At 41.5% G+C, this 18,918-nt stretch overlaps 1 protein-coding gene across 3 annotated transcripts in view; it reads left to right on the top strand.

The window, feature by feature from the left end:
• LOC125466212 (ATP-citrate synthase) overlaps positions 1 to 18,918 on the top strand; it is a 74,766-nt gene that overhangs the window by 48,936 nt on the left and 6,912 nt on the right. For all 3 annotated transcript variants that reach the window (XM_048560436.1, XM_048560437.2, XM_059638899.1), the window contains 12 exons: positions 1,998 to 2,166; positions 3,405 to 3,509; positions 6,388 to 6,584; positions 8,173 to 8,254; positions 9,210 to 9,320; positions 9,980 to 10,107; positions 10,456 to 10,549; positions 11,161 to 11,315; positions 11,951 to 12,101; positions 13,373 to 13,516; positions 17,311 to 17,424; positions 18,072 to 18,154. In XM_048560436.1, the coding sequence (XP_048416393.1) occupies positions 1,998 to 2,166; positions 3,405 to 3,509; positions 6,388 to 6,584; positions 8,173 to 8,254; positions 9,210 to 9,320; positions 9,980 to 10,107; positions 10,456 to 10,549; positions 11,161 to 11,315; positions 11,951 to 12,101; positions 13,373 to 13,516; positions 17,311 to 17,424; positions 18,072 to 18,154 (1,533 nt within the window). The remainder of the gene's footprint in view (positions 1 to 1,997; positions 2,167 to 3,404; positions 3,510 to 6,387; positions 6,585 to 8,172; positions 8,255 to 9,209; positions 9,321 to 9,979; positions 10,108 to 10,455; positions 10,550 to 11,160; positions 11,316 to 11,950; positions 12,102 to 13,372; positions 13,517 to 17,310; positions 17,425 to 18,071; positions 18,155 to 18,918) is intronic.

The raw sequence follows: 18,918 nt of genomic DNA, 5'->3' as shown, positions 1-18,918 counted from the left end.
TTTATACAGTTACAGTAAGACTTCCCTGTTCTATATTCCAATTTCCTTGAACTAATTTCAGTTTCCTGTATTTTGGGTGGTAGGGGTTAACATTCTAACATTATTCTGAGGGTTAAACTTTTGGCAAAGATTTGTAGCTCGGGTTGTGGATGAGGTGGTTGACTTGCTCGCCAAGCTGGCTTGTTTTTATTCAGATGTTTCATCACCATGCTAAGTGCCATTAATGGATCCTCAGGTGAAGCGATGTTATTTTACTCTGCTTGGAATTTATACTGTCTGGTTCATTATGGTGAGTACCGTCATTTCTGGTTTTGATCTGTGTGAGTTTATATGATGTCTAATTCTATGGGTAGAGAGCCATGCCTCTAGGAGTTCTCTTGTGTGTCTGTTTGGCTTGGGCTACTATAGTTACCTTGAGCCAGTTAAACTGATGGCCTTCGTTGCTTGAATGTACCGATACTAAGGAGAGTTTGTTCTGTTTTGCTGCTAGTTGATCGTGCATTCTGATGGCTAGTTTCCTTCCTGTCTGTGCAATGTAATGTTTGTGGCAGTTATTACGTGGTATTTTGTAAATCATGTTTATTCTGCATGTTGTGGGAATGGGGTCTTTAATCCTTATGAGTGTTTGTTGTAGAGTGGCTGTGGGCTTGTTTTTAAATTCACAAGGGAAGAAGAAAACAACAATCAACTTCCATATATTAAAGTAGGGCGATTGTCAAACAGGGAGTTCCAAACCTCAGTAGACAGAAAAGCACCCATATGGACCAACTTCCACAGCAACCACCCCAACGTCCACAAAGCTGTAACTGGACTCTAATTAAACAGGCCAGGAAACTGCAGCATTCTAGCACTATGCAAGAAAGTGGAAGAACACCTATACAAGAACCTTGCTTTAAATGGATATTCCCTGCAACTTCATTCACCGTTGCCTACAAAACAGACAACAGGAGGGCACAATATGCCCTAAAACACTGGTCACACTGCCCTACAACATAACTGACAAGACTCCTATGACCACTGGGACCCATGGTGGCCCATAGCCACTCTACGACAAACACTCAACAAGGATTAAAGACCCCCTTCCCACATCATGCAGAACGAACATGTTTTACAAAATACCATGCAACAACTGCCACAGACAGGAAGGAAACTAGCCATCAGAATGCAGAACGAATATCAGCTAGCAGCAAAATAGCACAATGAACTCTCCTTAATATATGTATATTCAGACAATGAAGGCCATCAGTTTAACTGGGACAAGGTAACCATAGTAGCCCAAGCCAAACATCGACATGCACAGAATTCCTAGAGGCATGGTTCTCCACCCATACTTCAAACGACCAACCTGTAGAATTGAGCCCCATATACAAATCTATACAGATCAAAACCAGAAATGATAGTACTCACCATAAGTTTGAACAGTACAAATACCAAACAGTAGAATAATATCACTTCACTGGAAGCTCCACTGATGTCACCTAACATGGTGACAAAATGTCTGAGCAAAAACAAGTCAGCTTAGCGAGTGAGTCAACAACGTCATTATTCTAAAGTACCAAAAATTCTGCAATCCAGATATTTTGTAATCGGAGATAGTGAGACAAATTGTGTCCAATGAGGAGGGTAAGTCTCTTTATGACTTAGGGTCATATGTCTTGGTTCTCATTTTGAATGCAGTCATGTGTCCTTGCTAGTTCTCCAAATTCAAATCATCCCACCATTTAGCTGACTGCCACGACTTTTCCCCTGTCAACAGACCTCTGGCCTATTTCTGCCAGGTACAGGTATCTGTTGGCCTGGATGTGGAAATATTTCTGGGCCTGACTGGACTTGTTGTTCATTGTAGCCACTTGAACAGAAGGATCTCTCCATGAACTGTAATACCTTGCGTAACATGTTAAAGCAAATTACATTTGCAGTTTTGAGTTGATTTGGTTTTCAATTCTCTCTCTCTTCCCCCATCCTCCTCTCTCTCCCCCCCCCCCAAAAAAAAATAGTGGTGATCACAAGCAGAAGTTCTACTGGGGTCACAAGGAAATCCTCATTCCTGTTTACAAGAACATGGCTGATGCCCTGAAGAAACACCCTGAGGTGGATGTGCTTATTAACTTTGCCTCCCTACGTTCTGCCTACGATAGCACTGTGGAAACAATGAGCTTCTCTCAGGTTTGTTGCTGTTTCAATTACATTCAAATGTCACAACCATTTGCAAATTGGTTTGATGTTTTAATGTTCTGCATTTGCCATTTGTCTGCCCTTTAATAGAGGTTTAAATGAGCTTTAAGGTATATTCTTAGAATCTTGGCTAAAACTGCCCACCATACATGTGCTGAATCGTAGAAGGAGCTAGCTTATATGGCACAGTATCCTATGACCACCATCTTGAGGTGGTGCAGAGAGTAGAAAGAAAGTTGACTTTATTCTTAAGTGACAAGATGTATCTTCATGTCTAAAGATGGTGGCTACAGAATGCAAAATGAAACATTGAATGACAAAAGGTTTATTTTATGAAGTTCTCTTCTTTACAGTTTCCCAGTCTTTCCTCCACCATTTCTGCCACCCTAAGATGAAAGACACTTTTCTTGGCGCCAGCTTCACCCTACCCTACTGCAAGCACAGGCATTTGTCCTTGTTCCTGTCAGGGCACCAGCCTCTGCCTCGTCTCCCAGGCCCCTCGTCAGTGGTGTCATCAGCACAGATGTTTCCTGCAACGGTGTCATGTCACAGCCAGCTGCCGTGACTTGCTGCGTCTGTGCATTCACAAAAGCTTTCTTTGTTATGGATCATAGCTTCGTATTTATAATCAGCCCATTAGGTATTTTATAGGAGACACAATCTGATAGATGTGTTGAGGATAATTTTATTAATTCACTGAACATTCTAGCCAGTGATAATAGGCTGTAGCTTTGCAAAGAGTCAGTTTTGATTCATTCTTTTATTTTAGTTGATTCTTTTGTCATGTTGACCATAAGCTGTTTAAATAGTGGAGCAGACTTCGAGTTCAATGACCCTTCAGCACGCCCCTCTCCCTCCCCTCACAGAAGCACAGACTGTAGCTGTGGTTTCATGTCCAGCTGTGGGCCTAGGCAACAAGTAGCATCTGCGTATTCAAAAACATTGCAAATTAAGCTCATTGGAGAGTGACTGCAGAATGTTTGTTTTTTTTTTCTTTCTCTCTTGTAAAGCCTCTATTGCACCTTTATTTGAGAGAATCCAGTGCAGACCATGAACTGAAACACACAATTCCAGTTTGTGTGATTGAGTGATGCCAGGGCATTGATTAACTTGGAAAGCTAATTACCTTGGTGAATCCTTTTTTTTTCCTCCATGTTCCTACTGGCCACCAAGGTAGATTAATCTCAGTGAACTGTGTTTCAGTCTACCTGTGCTGTTCTGTGCCTTAGATCCGGACAATAGCGATAATTGCTGAAGGAATCCCTGAAGCATTGACCCGAAGATTAATCAAGATGGCAGATGAGAAAGGTGTCACCATCATTGGGCCAGCTACGGTAAGAAAATATCATTTACTCTGAACATCTGTTTGCAACTGGGTATAGAGATTATTGATCTTAGAGCTTCTTGAAGCAAGTACATTTTCCTGCTGTTTTTAAAATGTTTCCTGATATTGAGTATTGCCTTGTTTAGAATGGTGATAATATTTTGTAGAATCTAATAGCAAAGGAAGAAGTCATTCAGTGAGTCGTAATTATGCTAGCTCTTCAGCAGAGATACCGAACTGCACATAATTTCCCTTTAAATATGCCTAGTTCTCTTTGTTCATGTCATACATGTTTTGTCTTCTGTCCCTGCTGAATGAGTGATTTATTACTTTGCTTCCAAGAGGGAAGTGTAACATATTTTAACTATATATCTTATTGAACAGGTAAACCCCTTCATTTGAGGGTTTTTTCTATTGACTCCTAGTTCTGCCTGGTAGAAACTCATTATAAATGTTCTGGTGACATGCGGAATGGCAGCATTTGGAAGAGGACACGCATAGCATATTGTGAAATTTGTGCCCCCTCATGACATTTTTCTTCTGCCTCCAAAGGTGATGGAAGCAGTTTGTCACAGGTGAATGAGAATCACCTCATTGACACTTGTGTCCAGTTCATTTGTAACATTGACTTTGATTCTCGTGGGAAAGTGTTTCTGAGTGCATTATCCGGCAGTAACTACTTGAAACTGACTGTCATTTTCCTACTGCCTGTAAGATCTTTACTGGATGAGCTGTAGAATGGATAAAACCAGCCACTTTCTCCAAGATTGGGAACCTGAGGCTAAGACCCAGTGATGGGTGGAGATGGCACTTAGGGCTTCTCTGATCTCTGGTTCAACCTCTTGCCATTGTTTTGTGGATACTCACTGATCAGTCAACAATGCTGGGAGATTACCAACAGACTATCCCTCCAGACAGTGACCATCAATGCTGCAAGGCTCCTTGAAACACTAAGGAAAAGATTAATGAAAAGTGGAACATTGTGGAATCTGAAAATCTGAAAAGTAAATAGAAAATGTGGGAGATATTCACGATTGAGCAATATCAGTGGTTGGGGGGGGGGGGGTGGAATCCTAATATTTCAGATCATTGACTTTCATCACAAAATTTACGATGTGACAAATGGAATGTGACAAACTTTTAAGGAAATACAGGAGGGGCAAGGGAAAGGGGTCTAAAGGAAAAAAATAAAGTAATGGTGGAATGTAGTGCAATTATAGAATCTCAACAGTATGGAGGGAAGCCTTTGGCCCACTGAGTCCACTCCGACCCTCCAAAGAGCATCCTACCCTGTCCCTGTAACCCTGTATTTCCCCAGGCCAGTCCACTAAACTGCACATCCCAAGACACTATGGGCAACTTAGCATGGCCAGTCCACCTAGCCTGCACATCTCTGGACTGAGAGGAAACTGGAGCACCTGGCAGAAGCCCACGCAGACACGGGGAGAATGTGCAAGTACCACACTGTCACTTGAGGGGTGCAATTGAACCTGGGTCTCTGGCGCTGTGTGGCAGCAGTGCTGACCACTGAGCCACCGTGCTGCTGTCATAAGGGGTGATCTGCAAGGTAAAGGGAATGCTTAGGACAACTGAGGAGACTAGTCAAATGTCATATGAAAAAGTATAAAAACACAATAGTGCGAATGCTGGAAATTTGAAACCAACAGAATGCTGGAGACACTCGACCAGTTTGGAAGCGTTTGTAGAGAGGGAAAGTTATTGTATCGTGTCCACTCTTCTGGAACTGCAAAAAATGTGTCTGCGTCACTAGGCAGGCTATGCCAAGAAGTCATATCTAGGCTTTTGAATTCAGCTTCCAGTGGGCCAATGGGCTGAGGAAAGGCAGATGGAATTGATGTAAGGTGCTGCATTTAGGAAAGGCAAATCAGGGCAGGGCCTGGGTAGTGTTGAAAACAGACCTTGGAGGGCAGGTTCATGTTCCTTGGAAGTGGAGTCACAGGTAGACAGGATAGTGAAGAAGGCGTTTGGTATGCTTGCCTTCATTAGTCAGTGCATTTAGTATAGGAGTTGGGGTCATGTTGCAGCTGTATAGGACATTGGTTAGGCCACTATTGGAATTTGCTTCAATTATGGTGTCTCTGGTATAGGAAGGATGTCGTGAAACTTGAAAGGGCTCAGGAAAAAGTTACAAAGATGTTGCCAGGGTTGGAGGGTTTGTGCTATTGGGAGAAGCTGAATAGAGAAGGCCTATTTCTCTTGGAGTGTTGGGTGCTGTGTTTTGACCTTACAGAAGTTTGTAAAATTGTGAGTGGCATGGATAGGGTGAATAGCTGAAGCCTTTTCCCCAGGGTGGGAGAATCCAAAACTAGAGATCGTAGATTTAAGATGAGAGGGAAAAGATTTAAAAGGGGCCTAAGGGGCAACTGTACCTCAGAGGGTGCTACATGTATGGAATGAGCTTCCAATAGTAGTGGAGGATGCAATTACAATATTTTAAAGGTATCTGGATGCATTCATAAATAGGAAGGGTTTAGAAGGATATGGGCCAAATGCTGGCAAATGGGACTAGATTAATTTTGGATGTCTGATCGGCATAGATGCATTGGACTGAAGGTTCTGTTTCCATGCTGTAGAGCTCTATGACGCTGACCCTAATCCAGTCGTGATTTTATCGTCCACTTTCATAGACATTGATGATCCCTTTGCAGGAAACTGCTTCTGAGCTGAATGATGTGACCATGCTAATTTAAAGTCCTTCAAAATCATTTACATTTAAGTAATGTGTTCAGCTCTTTATCACAGACCAGTGGAGCTAGAGGAACACAGCAGGCCAGCAGGTGTCAGAGTAACAGGAAAGTTGACGTTTCAGATCAGGACCCTTCAGAAAATGTTGGTTCATTGTTCATATTGTGCTTTTTTTTTTTCAGGTGGGTGGCATAAAACCAGGTTGCTACAAAATAGGGAACACAGGTGGTATGCTGGATAACATCCTGGCCTCCAAGCTGTACCGTCCTGGCAGTGTAGCATATGTGTCTCGCTCTGGTGGAATGTCTAATGAGCTCAACAATATCATTTCCAGAACCACTGATGGAGTCTATGAAGGGGTTGCTATTGGTGGAGATCGGTAAGAACTGTGTTCCCTCAATAAAGGCCTTGCATAATCAATTATGTGAAGGAACTGCATGTATGCTTGCTAACTTCGCTGTAAAGGCAAAGACAGGTAGCTTAGTAAATTGTGAAGAGGACACAAGTCTACAGAAGGATATAGGTTAAGTGAGTGGGCAGATGGAGTATAATGCAGGAAATGTGGACTAGTCCACCTTAGCAGGAAGAATACAAAAGCAATAGTTTACTTAAATGGGGAGAGGTCACTAAACTTGGGCACAGAGGGGTTTCAGTGTCCTGCTGCCTGAATAGTACAGTTATTATGCAGGTACAGCATGTAATTTAGAAAGGCGAATTAAATATAACATTGCCAGGGGAATGGAAAATAAAACTGGGGATGTTTGCTACAGTTTTGCAAGAATGCTGGTGTGACCATATCTGGTATAATGTGTCCAGTTTTGGCCTCCTTGTTTAAGAAGGGATACAAATGTGTTGGAAACAGTTCAGAAAAAGTTGGCATTACTCGAATTCATGCCTATCCCAGGTAGCTTTTAAGGAAAAGTTGAAAAGGCTACTAATGTATCCATTAGTGTTTAGAAGAATAAGGGATTGAGACATTGAATCCTGAGGGGACTTGACAGAATGGATACTGTGAAAACTTCTCCCTTTACAGTAGAAAGTAGTAGTAGAGGATACCAACCAAAAATGAGGGGTCTTCCATTTAAGATGAGTTAATTTTTCTGTGAGTTGTGATTCTTTAAAGCGCTTCCCCAGAGGATGGTAGAGGCAGGGCCTTTGAATATTTTTAAGGCAGAGGCAGGCAGATTCTTGACTAATAAGGGAGTCAGAGGTTATTGGAAAGTGAAAATGAGACCACAATCGGATCAGCTGTCATCTTATTGAATGACACAACAGACTTGGGCCAAATGACTGCTGCCTCATTCATATATTTGGTACGTAATTTCCAGCTGAGGCAACAGTCAGAGTTTGCAATAGATTTGTAGTTTAATAGCTGCCTGTCTGGCACTGGTTCAAAATAGGTATTAAATTAATTAAAAGGAGTAATTTTAGCAAACAAAATAATTTAACTAGAAAAATGAATGGTTTCTTTTAGATCTTGGCTACTGGAGGGTATCCTACAGCAGCAGTGACTGACTTTGACTAAGTGTTCTTTCAGTACTTTAGTTGGCAAGGCTTTATTTCTCCCAAATCCCTCCAAATTCTCCTGGATACCCCCTTCCCCTGTGTGCATTCGTGTGCTACTGAGTTTCTCCATCTTCTCCAGAAATTGTGCATGTCAATTTAATGCAAAAGTTCCCCAAACTACCATCAAATGACAATAAATTACTCAGATTTTTAAAAAAAATTCACTACCTCTGCAGAATCGAACTCCCCAACTGTTTGAATCTGATATCCCGTTCAATATTCTGGATATCACCATCTTTATAGTAGCAAAAGCTGTTCTTTGAACTGTTTCTCACCAGGAACTGTACCATTTTTTTAAGTAACATTTGTCTTTGAAAGATGAGTATTTAACAATGAAAAATCTCTACTGAGATGAGTAAATATTGGAGAAATAAGTGTTGCCTTCACTCCCTTTATACCAGGTATCCAGGATCTACATTCATGGACCATGTCTTGCGTTATCAGGACACACCAGGAGTTAAGATGATTGTTGTCCTTGGAGAGGTGGGCGCTCGAGCAGACATCGGCTTAAGTCCTCATTGTGGTCCAGTTCTTCACTAGCTATCTAAAGTTTGGGAGGGAACTGAAATCTTGCTGCCAACCAAGATCTGATTACTATTGTGGGTGATGGGCTTGAGGGTGTGATGCTTTGTTATAGGAATATTTTACTCTGAAGCAATATTTTTTCTCTCTGCCATAAACTTCTACAGTTCTTTAACTTTACACAAAATTTGTACTTTTTAAAAATGTGATTCTTGCTTATAATTTTGTTGCCAATGCGAAGGTGAGATTGGCAAAGGTTGGGAGAGGGTTTTCAACATGTATGAAAGCAAAGGCCACCAAAATTGTGAAATAACAATTGGCATTAGAGTAATGTATCTTTGAATTAGTAGCTTTGGGAATTCTGACAAAAAGGAAGATGAATGGTTTGTTCATTAATGAAACACTTCACCTCTTCAGGGCATCCTGTGGAACTTCACTGTTGAGTTACATCTGAAGTTACATCAGTTGAGTTACAGCTGCTTCAATTTTGGGCAAACCTGGCAATTGTGTATTGTACAGCAGAAATAACAAACAGGATTTAGACCAGTTCATTTCGTTTTTGTCATTTGTAGAGGAATGGATAGTAATGTGTTGACCAAAGAAGGCAGATTAGCCTTAGATTAATATCTCCTTTTGATCCCTACTCGTGATACTGTACCACTTCCAAGTGCTGTATTTATGCGTTAAGGCCTTGGTTGGCATCTTCCGACTTGGAAGTTGCACTTTCTGTACATATAGTTGGTTTTGGGCATCCACCTCCCCACCCGTGCACTGATGCAAAGTGCCAGTGTCACTGGGAATTCAGCATCCAAGAATTCAAAGTTTTAAACAGCATATGAGAGTTTTAACATTGCACTTCCAAGTTGGATGAGTAACTAAGGCAAGCAAGAACAATCTAACCTGAAACTCTCTGTAGATCGGTGGAACTGAGGAGTACAAGATCTGCATGGGGATTAAGGAAGGACGAATTACAAAGCCTGTGGTCATCTGGTGCATTGGCACTTGTGCAACCATGTTTGCCTCTGAGGTAAGTGCTTATTACTTATTCCACCACTGTAAAGCAAATTTTCAAAAAGAAAGAGTTGAGGATCTGTGTTCAAAGGCAACTAGAGCAATGAAATTTAAGTTGTTTTATAACGTATGACGTCATGGGACCTTTTCAGCTTAAATCCTTCTAGATATTGACCCAGAACCCAACATTAACCCCATGTTGAGAATTCCATTCCCTGGCTGTAGATAGTGGAAGCATTTTGAGTTGCTCTTTGTGTTTAGTGCATGGTAGAGTGAAGTTTCGTTCCTGTGCATTATGTACCTAACCTCCTGGGAGATGTAGTAAAAGCAGCTTTACTCCTTCAAGCTTTGACTTGTGAATATTATTGGCAGATCCTGGATCCTAAGTTAGAAAGGTATGCTAATTTCTCAACTAATCCCCTAATTTTCCTTCCCTTGGTTAGCATGAAAATTCACGGTGGGGTGTGGAGTGAGCTTTCTGTAACAAGCTGCAAACATGGAGCTAGTAAATAAATTTTGTAAAACATGTCAATACCTAAATATATGGAGCACGTCCATAAAATGTTGGCTCTGGTCAGAGACCATTATTTTGAAGGGTTTAATGTTGCATGTGGTGGAAATGAATGCCCCTTATTTCTCGACCAGGTAACAGATATTTTTTCTCCCCTCATCTAGGTGCAGTTTGGCCATGCTGGTGCCTGCGCTAATGAGAATTCTGAAACAGCAATAGCCAAAAACCAGGCCCTGAGAGAGAGTGGGGCCATTGTGCCAAGGAACTTTGATGAACTTGGAGAGGTCATCAAGTAAGAGCACACTACAGACGCACTAGGGAATCAGAAAAGGGATGGGGGTGAACAGCACATTTAGGACTATTTTGGAAGTATTTATTTTATACAGGGTGACAGATAAACATAATTTCCTGGTATGGGAATGTGCAGTAGAGAGGCAGGCTCAGCTGGTGCTGTAATAGGGAGGGGGTTGATTGGGGCAGAACTCTTTATAAGCACTGTACTTCTAGCAATTGAACAGTCATTATGTGGTTAATTGAATAATCATTAGCTAGTTAATACTGAGCTGATCTGTTTAAACCAATTGTATACTGTCATAATGTCAAGAATACTGCAGATTGAGAAATCTTTTTAATTTGATAGAAATGTTTATGACGACCTCGTTGCTAAGGGTGTGATTGCACCTGCTCAAGAAGTTCCTCCTCCGACTGTGCCAATGGACTATTCCTGGGCAAGAGTAAGTTGTCGATGCAGCCAGCATCTCTGGTCGGGAAACCTTTCCTGCTTCTCTCAATGTGGTAACAAATATTTGCAAAGCAGTTACATCTGGTGAATGCCTTATGCCAATATTTGCAACCACACCCCCATACCACCATGGCCAATATTGAGGAGAAAATTAGTGGAAACTACAGAGAGAATTCCTGAGACTGACTGTCTGTTACAGTTTCTCTCTCTTGTATTTCATTTGCTAATTGGTGATTTCTGTTGCTCATAAACATCTTGCGACATATCTGGCCCAGATGGACAGATACCTCGGTCTTGTCAATCCCCTTAGGCTTCACGTTGATAAATTCAAAAATGTTTCTTTACCAATCATGTTATGAAACGTGGCTTTAAAACCTTGGCACTTTCTTTGTTCGCACAGAAATGAGAACCCACCTTGCCAATGTAAACTTAGATTGGCTGGGAATTTTTTGATCCCAGTAACTTCAATATTTCTTCATTTGGAGACATGGTCGCTGGCTGCAGGATATGAGGTGTCTTGTTTATGCATCCTGTTCTAAATAATGACCACCTCCTTATACACCTGTTCTGATTTTCTGTATGTGCTTTGAACCTATATTGCAGGAGCTGGGTCTAATCCGTAAACCAGCTTCCTTCATGACCAGCATCTGTGATGAGCGGGGTCAGGAGCTCATCTACGCAGGGATGCCCATCACTGAAATCTTCAAGGAGGAAATGGGCCTCGGAGGTGTCTTGGGCTTGCTGTGGTTCCAGAGGAGGTAAAATATGTGCCTGGTCCTACTGGGCTCAAATCAATTAAATTTTGGGAGGGCAAAATGTTCTTTGACATTGACTGGATCGTTTTAACTCAAGGTGTTCTAAGTCGTTCAGCTAAAATAAGAAAAATAGAAGTGTTGGAATAATTTTCAAATGACTGAGCAATGTAACTGTTTGCTCCAATAAATTTGTAAATACTGGGCCACTGAAAAATCTCATTGGATCCTTTATAATCCTTGTAAACATTTGGATTGTTTTGTGAAACCGGTATTGCAATGAGTATGAGTGGTTTCAGGATGAGCATTAATCTTTGGTAATCCAGAAATCCAGCCTGTTGTGATGTTCTAAATGCCCCTTAGACTTTTAAGTGCCAAATGATTTCTGTGCATTGTAATATCTCTGCAGAGCAGTGTGTACTCATGAAATGGTGGCATGGATTGCGAGGCAGAAAGTGGAGAAAAATGGGAAATTTTCTTCAGAGTAAAATGACCAGTGTTAATCTACAAACTGTCACTGTGGTAAAAGTTCTGAAACTAATAAACCATTGCAGTTTAAAGTTAGTGTTAATTAAAAGTGGGTTTGGTAAATGTTTGTCTGTTTAGTCATATGTGACATTCTGTTTCTTTCTTTCTCCAAGATTGCCAAAACATGCCTGCCATTTTATTGAGATGTGCCTGATGGTAACAGCAGATCATGGCCCTGCTGTCTCTGGAGCTCACAACACCATTGTCTGTGCACGAGCAGGGAAGGATCTTATCTCCAGCCTCACGTCTGGCCTCCTTACCATTGTGAGCATCAGTGGTGTTATATTTATCTTGGTGCAAATCAATAGAATGTGGGTTGTACACTTAAACTGCATCTTATTTGCTTTTATAATTTTAAATCTACTCATTCATTGTTTTAAAATTTGAAGCAGGTCTCTGCTTTGTGAGATTGATGCCAGTGTGCATGCATCTGAATCATTGCACTCAGAAGCTGACGACAGCTGTTTTGTCAGCTCCTTCATTGACTCGTGTTTGATTCCACTCTAGAGATGTATCATTCTCAGTTTGTAAGAATGTGCCATGTTGCTGAACAGGATAATGATCAGCCTCTCATCTTGTAAACTGATAAGAGTCTAAGGAAAGCTGTCTTCTAGGCTGACTAATTTTTGTTTTTCATATTGTGAAAAATGAAATAGTAATCATATTAAATTACCCAAACAATCAGCAATATTCCTATAATAATGTGCCCTTTTAGACTCACTCATCCTGTCTAAACTCCCTGTCCTTTAAAATCAGTGCATACTGTTTCAGCTGCTGTAATGAGTGAGCAGGGACAACAGGAAAGTGTGAATGCTGTACTAGATATTAATAAGCAATTTAGACTTCCCACATTTTGAATATGCTGTGAATAACCCCAGGTCAGCAACTGCACATAGAGGGCAGCTAGTATTGCTTCAGGCTTTCAGGATGCAATGATGTGAATCCAATTTTTCAATTATCTTGGACTGTTTTGGAATCATTGACAAATCATTCGTGAACAACCGAAGGTTAATAGCTTCTGCTAACACAGTTGGAAACAAATTGTTTTGCTTTCTTCCAAGCAAAGATGCTAGTAAAAATGTGTAACCAAGATAATGGGAAAATTACTCAAGTAGCCAACTATCTGATGTGAAGTTATGAAAGATATTCAGATGAACCCTGTGTGTGTATGTGTATACACGTTGGTCCATTGAGTAACACAATGTACATATATGCTGCCCAAAACCATATGTTGAACACCAGCTGAAGTCCATGAGATTTCACAGTTTAACCTTGGCAGGTAGCTGTGCACATGCTGTTTATGATACGAAGGCGATAACTAGAATGCTCTGTGGCCACATTGGCACTGAGCATCATATGTTTGCTGATTGCCCCTTGGAAGGTTCAAATTCATATCTATTGGAGTGTTTTCGTTTTTACTGTTAATAATTTTCCACTGAGTTGATAGTTGCACTATGGATACTACTGTGGATATTGGGAGATCAGTATTCCCAAATTACTACTAATCTTCTCTGTATGTGTGCATATGTCTGTAGGGTGATCGGTTTGGAGGTGCCTTAGATGCAGCTGCTAAGCAATTCAGCAAAGCCTTTGACAGCAGCCTCATTGCGATGGACTTTGTCAATAAGATGAAAAAAGAAGGGAAGCTGATTATGGGAATTGGACATCGGGTGAAGTCGGTGCGTTCTAACTTAGTTTTGTATGCTATTGTGCTAGTGTTGTTTCCAGTATCTCAGGCAGAATGACACCACCACGTATTTTTGTGCTATGTTTTAAAAAGAAGAAAAAGTTGCATTTCTTACACCCAGTGAGTGTAAGAATCCAGTACCCTCTAACCGCACATCCGAAAACTGGAAAGACCTGAAAACCCATGCCTTCTCTAAATGCACCCTTATGTCATGGGAAATCTGTGACCCATACTCTCCTGAACCATGTCAACTGGCTCTGGCTTGTTTCTGCTGGCAATTCCCTTTTGAGTAGAGTCTCCATGGTCATCCTGCTAGGAAAATCTGTGCTATATTTACATGTATAAGGTACATGTTCCTCCCTACACCCACTCTCCCTGTCTCATTCTGGAATCATTAGTCCCTGCAACAATCATTAAATGGCAGGAGGCCGCATTGAGCGTTTTGTGGAATGAACGCGGGAGGAGAGTGCTGGTGGGGGTGGTGATTACTGTCAAAGCAAGGGGGTTCATTCTTCATTATTGTAAGGAGGTGATGATTACTATCAGGGGTTGGGAACAAAAGGGAAAAGCACAGGATCAGGCCATTCAGCCCATCAGGACTGCACTGACACATGATGCCTTAAACATAAAAACCTTTTTGTCTCTACCCGGTCCATATCCCCCTCTTCCCTGCTTTTTCATGTACCTGTCAAGATACCTTGTGCTATTGTATCTGCTGTGCATTCCAGACACTTACCATCTTCTGTAAGAGGCATTAAGTATTGCATTTAAACTTTCCCCCTTTACCATAAACACATGTCCCCTAGTAACTGACATTTCTACCCTGGGGAAGACGGCACTGACTGGTCTCCAGTCCCAGCCTTGATAGAGGTGTGGATTCATATCCCACTGCTGCCTTTTCTGTGGTGGGGGGCATGTGAACCACGTTTGCAGATGACACCAAAATTAATAGTGGGTAGTAGCGAAGATGGTTGTAAGTTACAGAAAGATATAGATGGGTTGGTCAAATGGGCACGTAAGTGGCAGATGATATTTAACCCTGATAAGTGTGAGGGAGATGGACTATTTAATGATTGGCAGGACACTGGGTAGCTTAGATGAACCGGGGGGTCTTGGGGAAATTATTCTCGGATCCCTGAAATCAGTAGAGCATGTGAATAGAATAGTTAAGGCATATGGGACACTTGCTTTCATCAGTCATGGCATTGAGTATAAGAGCAAGGAGGTAATGTTGGAGTTGTACAGAGCATTGGTCAGACTGCAGCTGGAGTACCCCATGCCGTTCTAGTTACCCCACTACAGGAAGGATGTGTTAGCAGTAGACTGGGTACAGAGGAGGTTCACCAGGATGTGGCCTGGAATGGAGAAGTTGAGCTCTAAGGAGAGATTAGACAGGTGTGGACCGTATTCTTTACAGCAAAGAAGACAGGAATGCATGGTTGAGGGGTATGGGCGGGGTGATTAGAGAGCAATGGCTCCCCTTGGTTGAGGGGTCAGTCGTGAGTTTTAGGGTAAGGGACAGGAGATTCGGAGGGGATTTGGGGAAAAACTTTTTCACTGAGCAGGTGGCGGGAATCTGGAATGCACTGCCTGGGAAGGTAGCGGAGGCTGGAAACCTTACAATTTTTAAGTGTATGGTTGAGCACTTCAGATATCATGTTCAAGGATCTGGGACAAGTGCAAGAGGTTGGGATTAGCACAGCATTAATGGGAGTTATTGTTGGTGCGGACTCAATAGGCCGAAAGCCTTTTCTGCACTCTGCATCTATCCATTCTATCAGTGTGTCTCATAGTTTTGCAAACTTCTATCAGGTTTTCTCCTTATCCATCGACAGTCAGGTGAAAACAAACCAAGTTTGTCCAATCTCTCCTCATAGCTAATACCTTCCAAACCAGGCAGCATCCTTGTAAACTGATTCTGAACCCTCTCCAAAGCTGCTGCATCCTTCTGGTAGTCTGGCAACCAGAGCTGTGCACGATATTCCAAATGTGGCCTAACATAATTTCTAGACAGCTGTGTATAGTAAGCAGTCATTACTTTCAGCTTTGTAGAGAGCTAGTTGAGTTTTCAACTAAATGATCTTCCTATATGGGCTGAGTTTCAAATGAAAAGTAAGTTCTCTGAAGCTTCTCTTCATAAGAGATTTCTATGCAAAATTTGGATCAGTTGAAATCAGTAGTCCATCTTTTCATATTCTCTCGATGTAATGGGGGAGAAAACTACTTCAGGTAAGCATCTGAAAACCAAAACTATCCAGATTCCAACACACCGCTGGTGTCAAGGCTTTCTGATAAAGGGTATCCAACCTGTATCTGTCAGCACTCTTTTTCATTTTAGCTGAAGGTTGGCTTAGCTGTGAAGCCTTCTGTGGCAGAAAGGCACAATGCCACTCACTTTCTTGGCTGTCCTGTGGAAATACAGCCAATACTCCAATAGTCAGGTCTTTAATTCAAGAGGAAGTCTGAGCCTCCTGTTTTAAAGATATCTCTTTAGTTTAACACATTTTATTTCAAAAATATACTTTATTCCTTAAATATCTTTATATATACATGCATAGTCACCAAAGCAGTAGCACTCTGACTATGACAAGTCCGCTGCCTCGTCGTGGTAAAGGTTTTGGAGTGGGGTGAAGATTTCTTGCCTAGGCTGTCTGAAATGTAATCTGAATGCTGTGATCCACTTAAAGGTCTGTGCTGATAATACCATTCAGAGAAACTCACTCTTAAAAGATGATTCAGTGGTTCTTTGTGCTTTGATAAAATGAAATGTAATGCACCTTCCCTACATGAAAGTGAATCATTGGGAGATGTAATCCTGACTGTTAGTGCTGCTGTTCTGTAATTAGCCACCAGATGTGCCTCGAGCACAGTGAAATGTGGTAACTTTGATCTGAAGAGGGATAATGGGAACTGCAGATGTTGGAGAATCTGGGATAACAAAGTGTGGAGCTGGATGACCACAACAGGCCAAGCAGCATCAGAGCAGCAGCATCAGAGCAGCACAAAAGCTGACGCTTTGGGCCTAGACCCTTCATCAGAAAAGCTTTGTTTCTGATGAAGGCTCTAGGCCCGAAATGTCAGCTTTCCTGCTCCTAAGATACTGCTTGGCCTGCTGTTTGTCCCGCTCCACACTTTGTTAACTTTGATCTGAACCCTGCTACTCGGGGCCCCTTGTGCTGTGCTTCAGCGTTGGATGCTACTTTTTTTTTAATCACCTTGCCAACAGTTCATTTCATTGTTTGGAAGTAGTAAAGGGTAATTAATGAACTTTCATTTATTAATAACCTGCCCCTCATGTAGGTGTTGACCTGTACTATTCCCTTGAGTATCTAAGTGTTTTTGATATATTGAATTTCAGATGATGCGATATTTATTTGCACTTAATTTATATATCTATTACCTCGTGATCATTGAATTGATTTAAGATATATCAAAAAATAGTGTTTTACAAATTAAAACAGGAAAACCAGTAAGTTTGGAACATCAGTGTATGTCGTCCTGAGCTTCTGGAGTACTGGGGGCTGCTGTTAAGGGCGCAGCCAATTGTGTTAATGTTCAGTGTTTTGGAAGCACTCCCTTTTATTCAGGGTTGAAGATTGATCCAGCCTCCCAATGTACGTAGGGTTAACTGCATCTAAAGGTAATAAAATTTATAACAGTTCCAAAAATGTATTCTGGGAATGAAGAAGTCACTTTGGGAATACTGTTAGCTGAAAGCTCCTTCTATGTACTGCATGTTTAAGTCACTATTGTGATATTTGATGAATCAAACTTTCCTGATCACAGATTAACAATCCAGACATGAGGGTCCAGATCCTAAAGGATTTTGTGAAGCAGCATTTCCCGGCCACGCCTCTCCTTGACTACGCACTGGAAGTGGAGAAGATTACTACCTCCAAGGTATGGAACTAATAGAGGAGCCTGAAAACTTGTTGGCAAGTAACGCATCTCCCACAGAATTCAGTTCTATCAGAGAATGGGTGACATATTAATTCAGCTGTTAGAAATTTTAAAAGTAACTCTGGAAACTCAGATCAAGGCCTCCAGAGTTGAGGCAGAGAAGGCAGCAGACTCTTGACTGGGTTTACCTGAAACAATCACTCCTTTAAGAATACTTCCATAATTTTTTTGTGGCTAGGTTTTAGTTTAGCCTTTGATTAACGTCAAATTCTAAATCTTTCCTAAAGCTTTGAGTTGTGTACGTTGGTGCACTGTGGAATCTGCTTCATCACCAGATGGCGGTTTGGTTAAATGCAGAATCTGGGCACGCAGTCACTGAATTAGCTTGTTTCCAAATTATTTGGAAACAGCAGTAACAATAAAATGTGGTTCCTTTTTTCTTTGTTGCAAGCTTTTCCTTAAGTGGAACCTGCAGCACAGGATGGGTGGATGAGCTTTCGTTTGACATGTTAGTGTATTGCTTTTAAAAACTCATGTAGAGAAGAATGAACTGTTTCAGCATTACTACAACTTATACCTTGCCCCAACTGTGTGTGTTATTGATGTCCAAATATTGTTTGAGAATTGAACTTTTCTTTCTGTTTCAGAAACCAAATCTTATCCTGAATGTTGATGGTTTTATTGGTGTTGCCATGGTTGACTTGCTAAGAAACTGTGGTGCATTTACAAGGTAGTTATATTCTCTCTGTGCAAAAGTCACTAATGTTAGATGTGGAGCTGTCTGAGGTTGTTGAATTCAGTGACAGAAAAAGGTATTTCTATAACATTTCATAACCTCTAGAGCACTTTTTAATCAATTGAGTATAATTGCTTTGGAGTTGTGAAGCAGTGAAATGATCACTTGTCCAGTGAGTGCACTAATGCAGCCACAGGATACACTGTCCCTGAGCATGCATAGATAACTCGCTTGTTCCCAGTTTCACAGCCATACCCCCTTTTTAAATTGAATCATTGAATCCCCACATCTGGCCCATTAAGTCCACTCCGACCTTCCAAACAGCAGCCTTCCCTGTCCTGTAACCATGCATTTCTAATGGCTTGCCCACCTAACCTGCACAGCTCTGGAGGCTATGGGCAACTTCCCATGGCCAATAAACCTAACCTGCACATCTATGGACTCTGGGAGGAAACCAGAGCTCGTGGAGGAAACCCATGCAGACACGGGGAGAATGTGCAAACTCCACACACGGTGACTCAGATCTGGAATCGAACCTGTGTCCCTGGTGCTGTGAGGCAGCATTGCTAACCACAAGGGCAGGCTGAACCACTTTGTTATTCAAACCATCATTACAACTAGGAGCAGCAGTAGGCCATTCGGCCCCTTGAGCCTGTTCTTCTGTTTAATATGATCATGGCTGGTCGTGCCTACACTTTCCTGTCCACTATCCATAATTTTTCAACCCATTACTAATTAAAAATGTCTATCTTGCTGCT

This window comes from Stegostoma tigrinum, chromosome 31, assembly GCF_030684315.1.
Source record: "Stegostoma tigrinum isolate sSteTig4 chromosome 31, sSteTig4.hap1, whole genome shotgun sequence".
NCBI lineage: Eukaryota > Metazoa > Chordata > Chondrichthyes > Orectolobiformes > Stegostomatidae > Stegostoma > Stegostoma tigrinum.
Note: the sequence above shows the minus strand (reverse complement) of the source record. Positions and strands in the feature narration are given on the sequence as shown.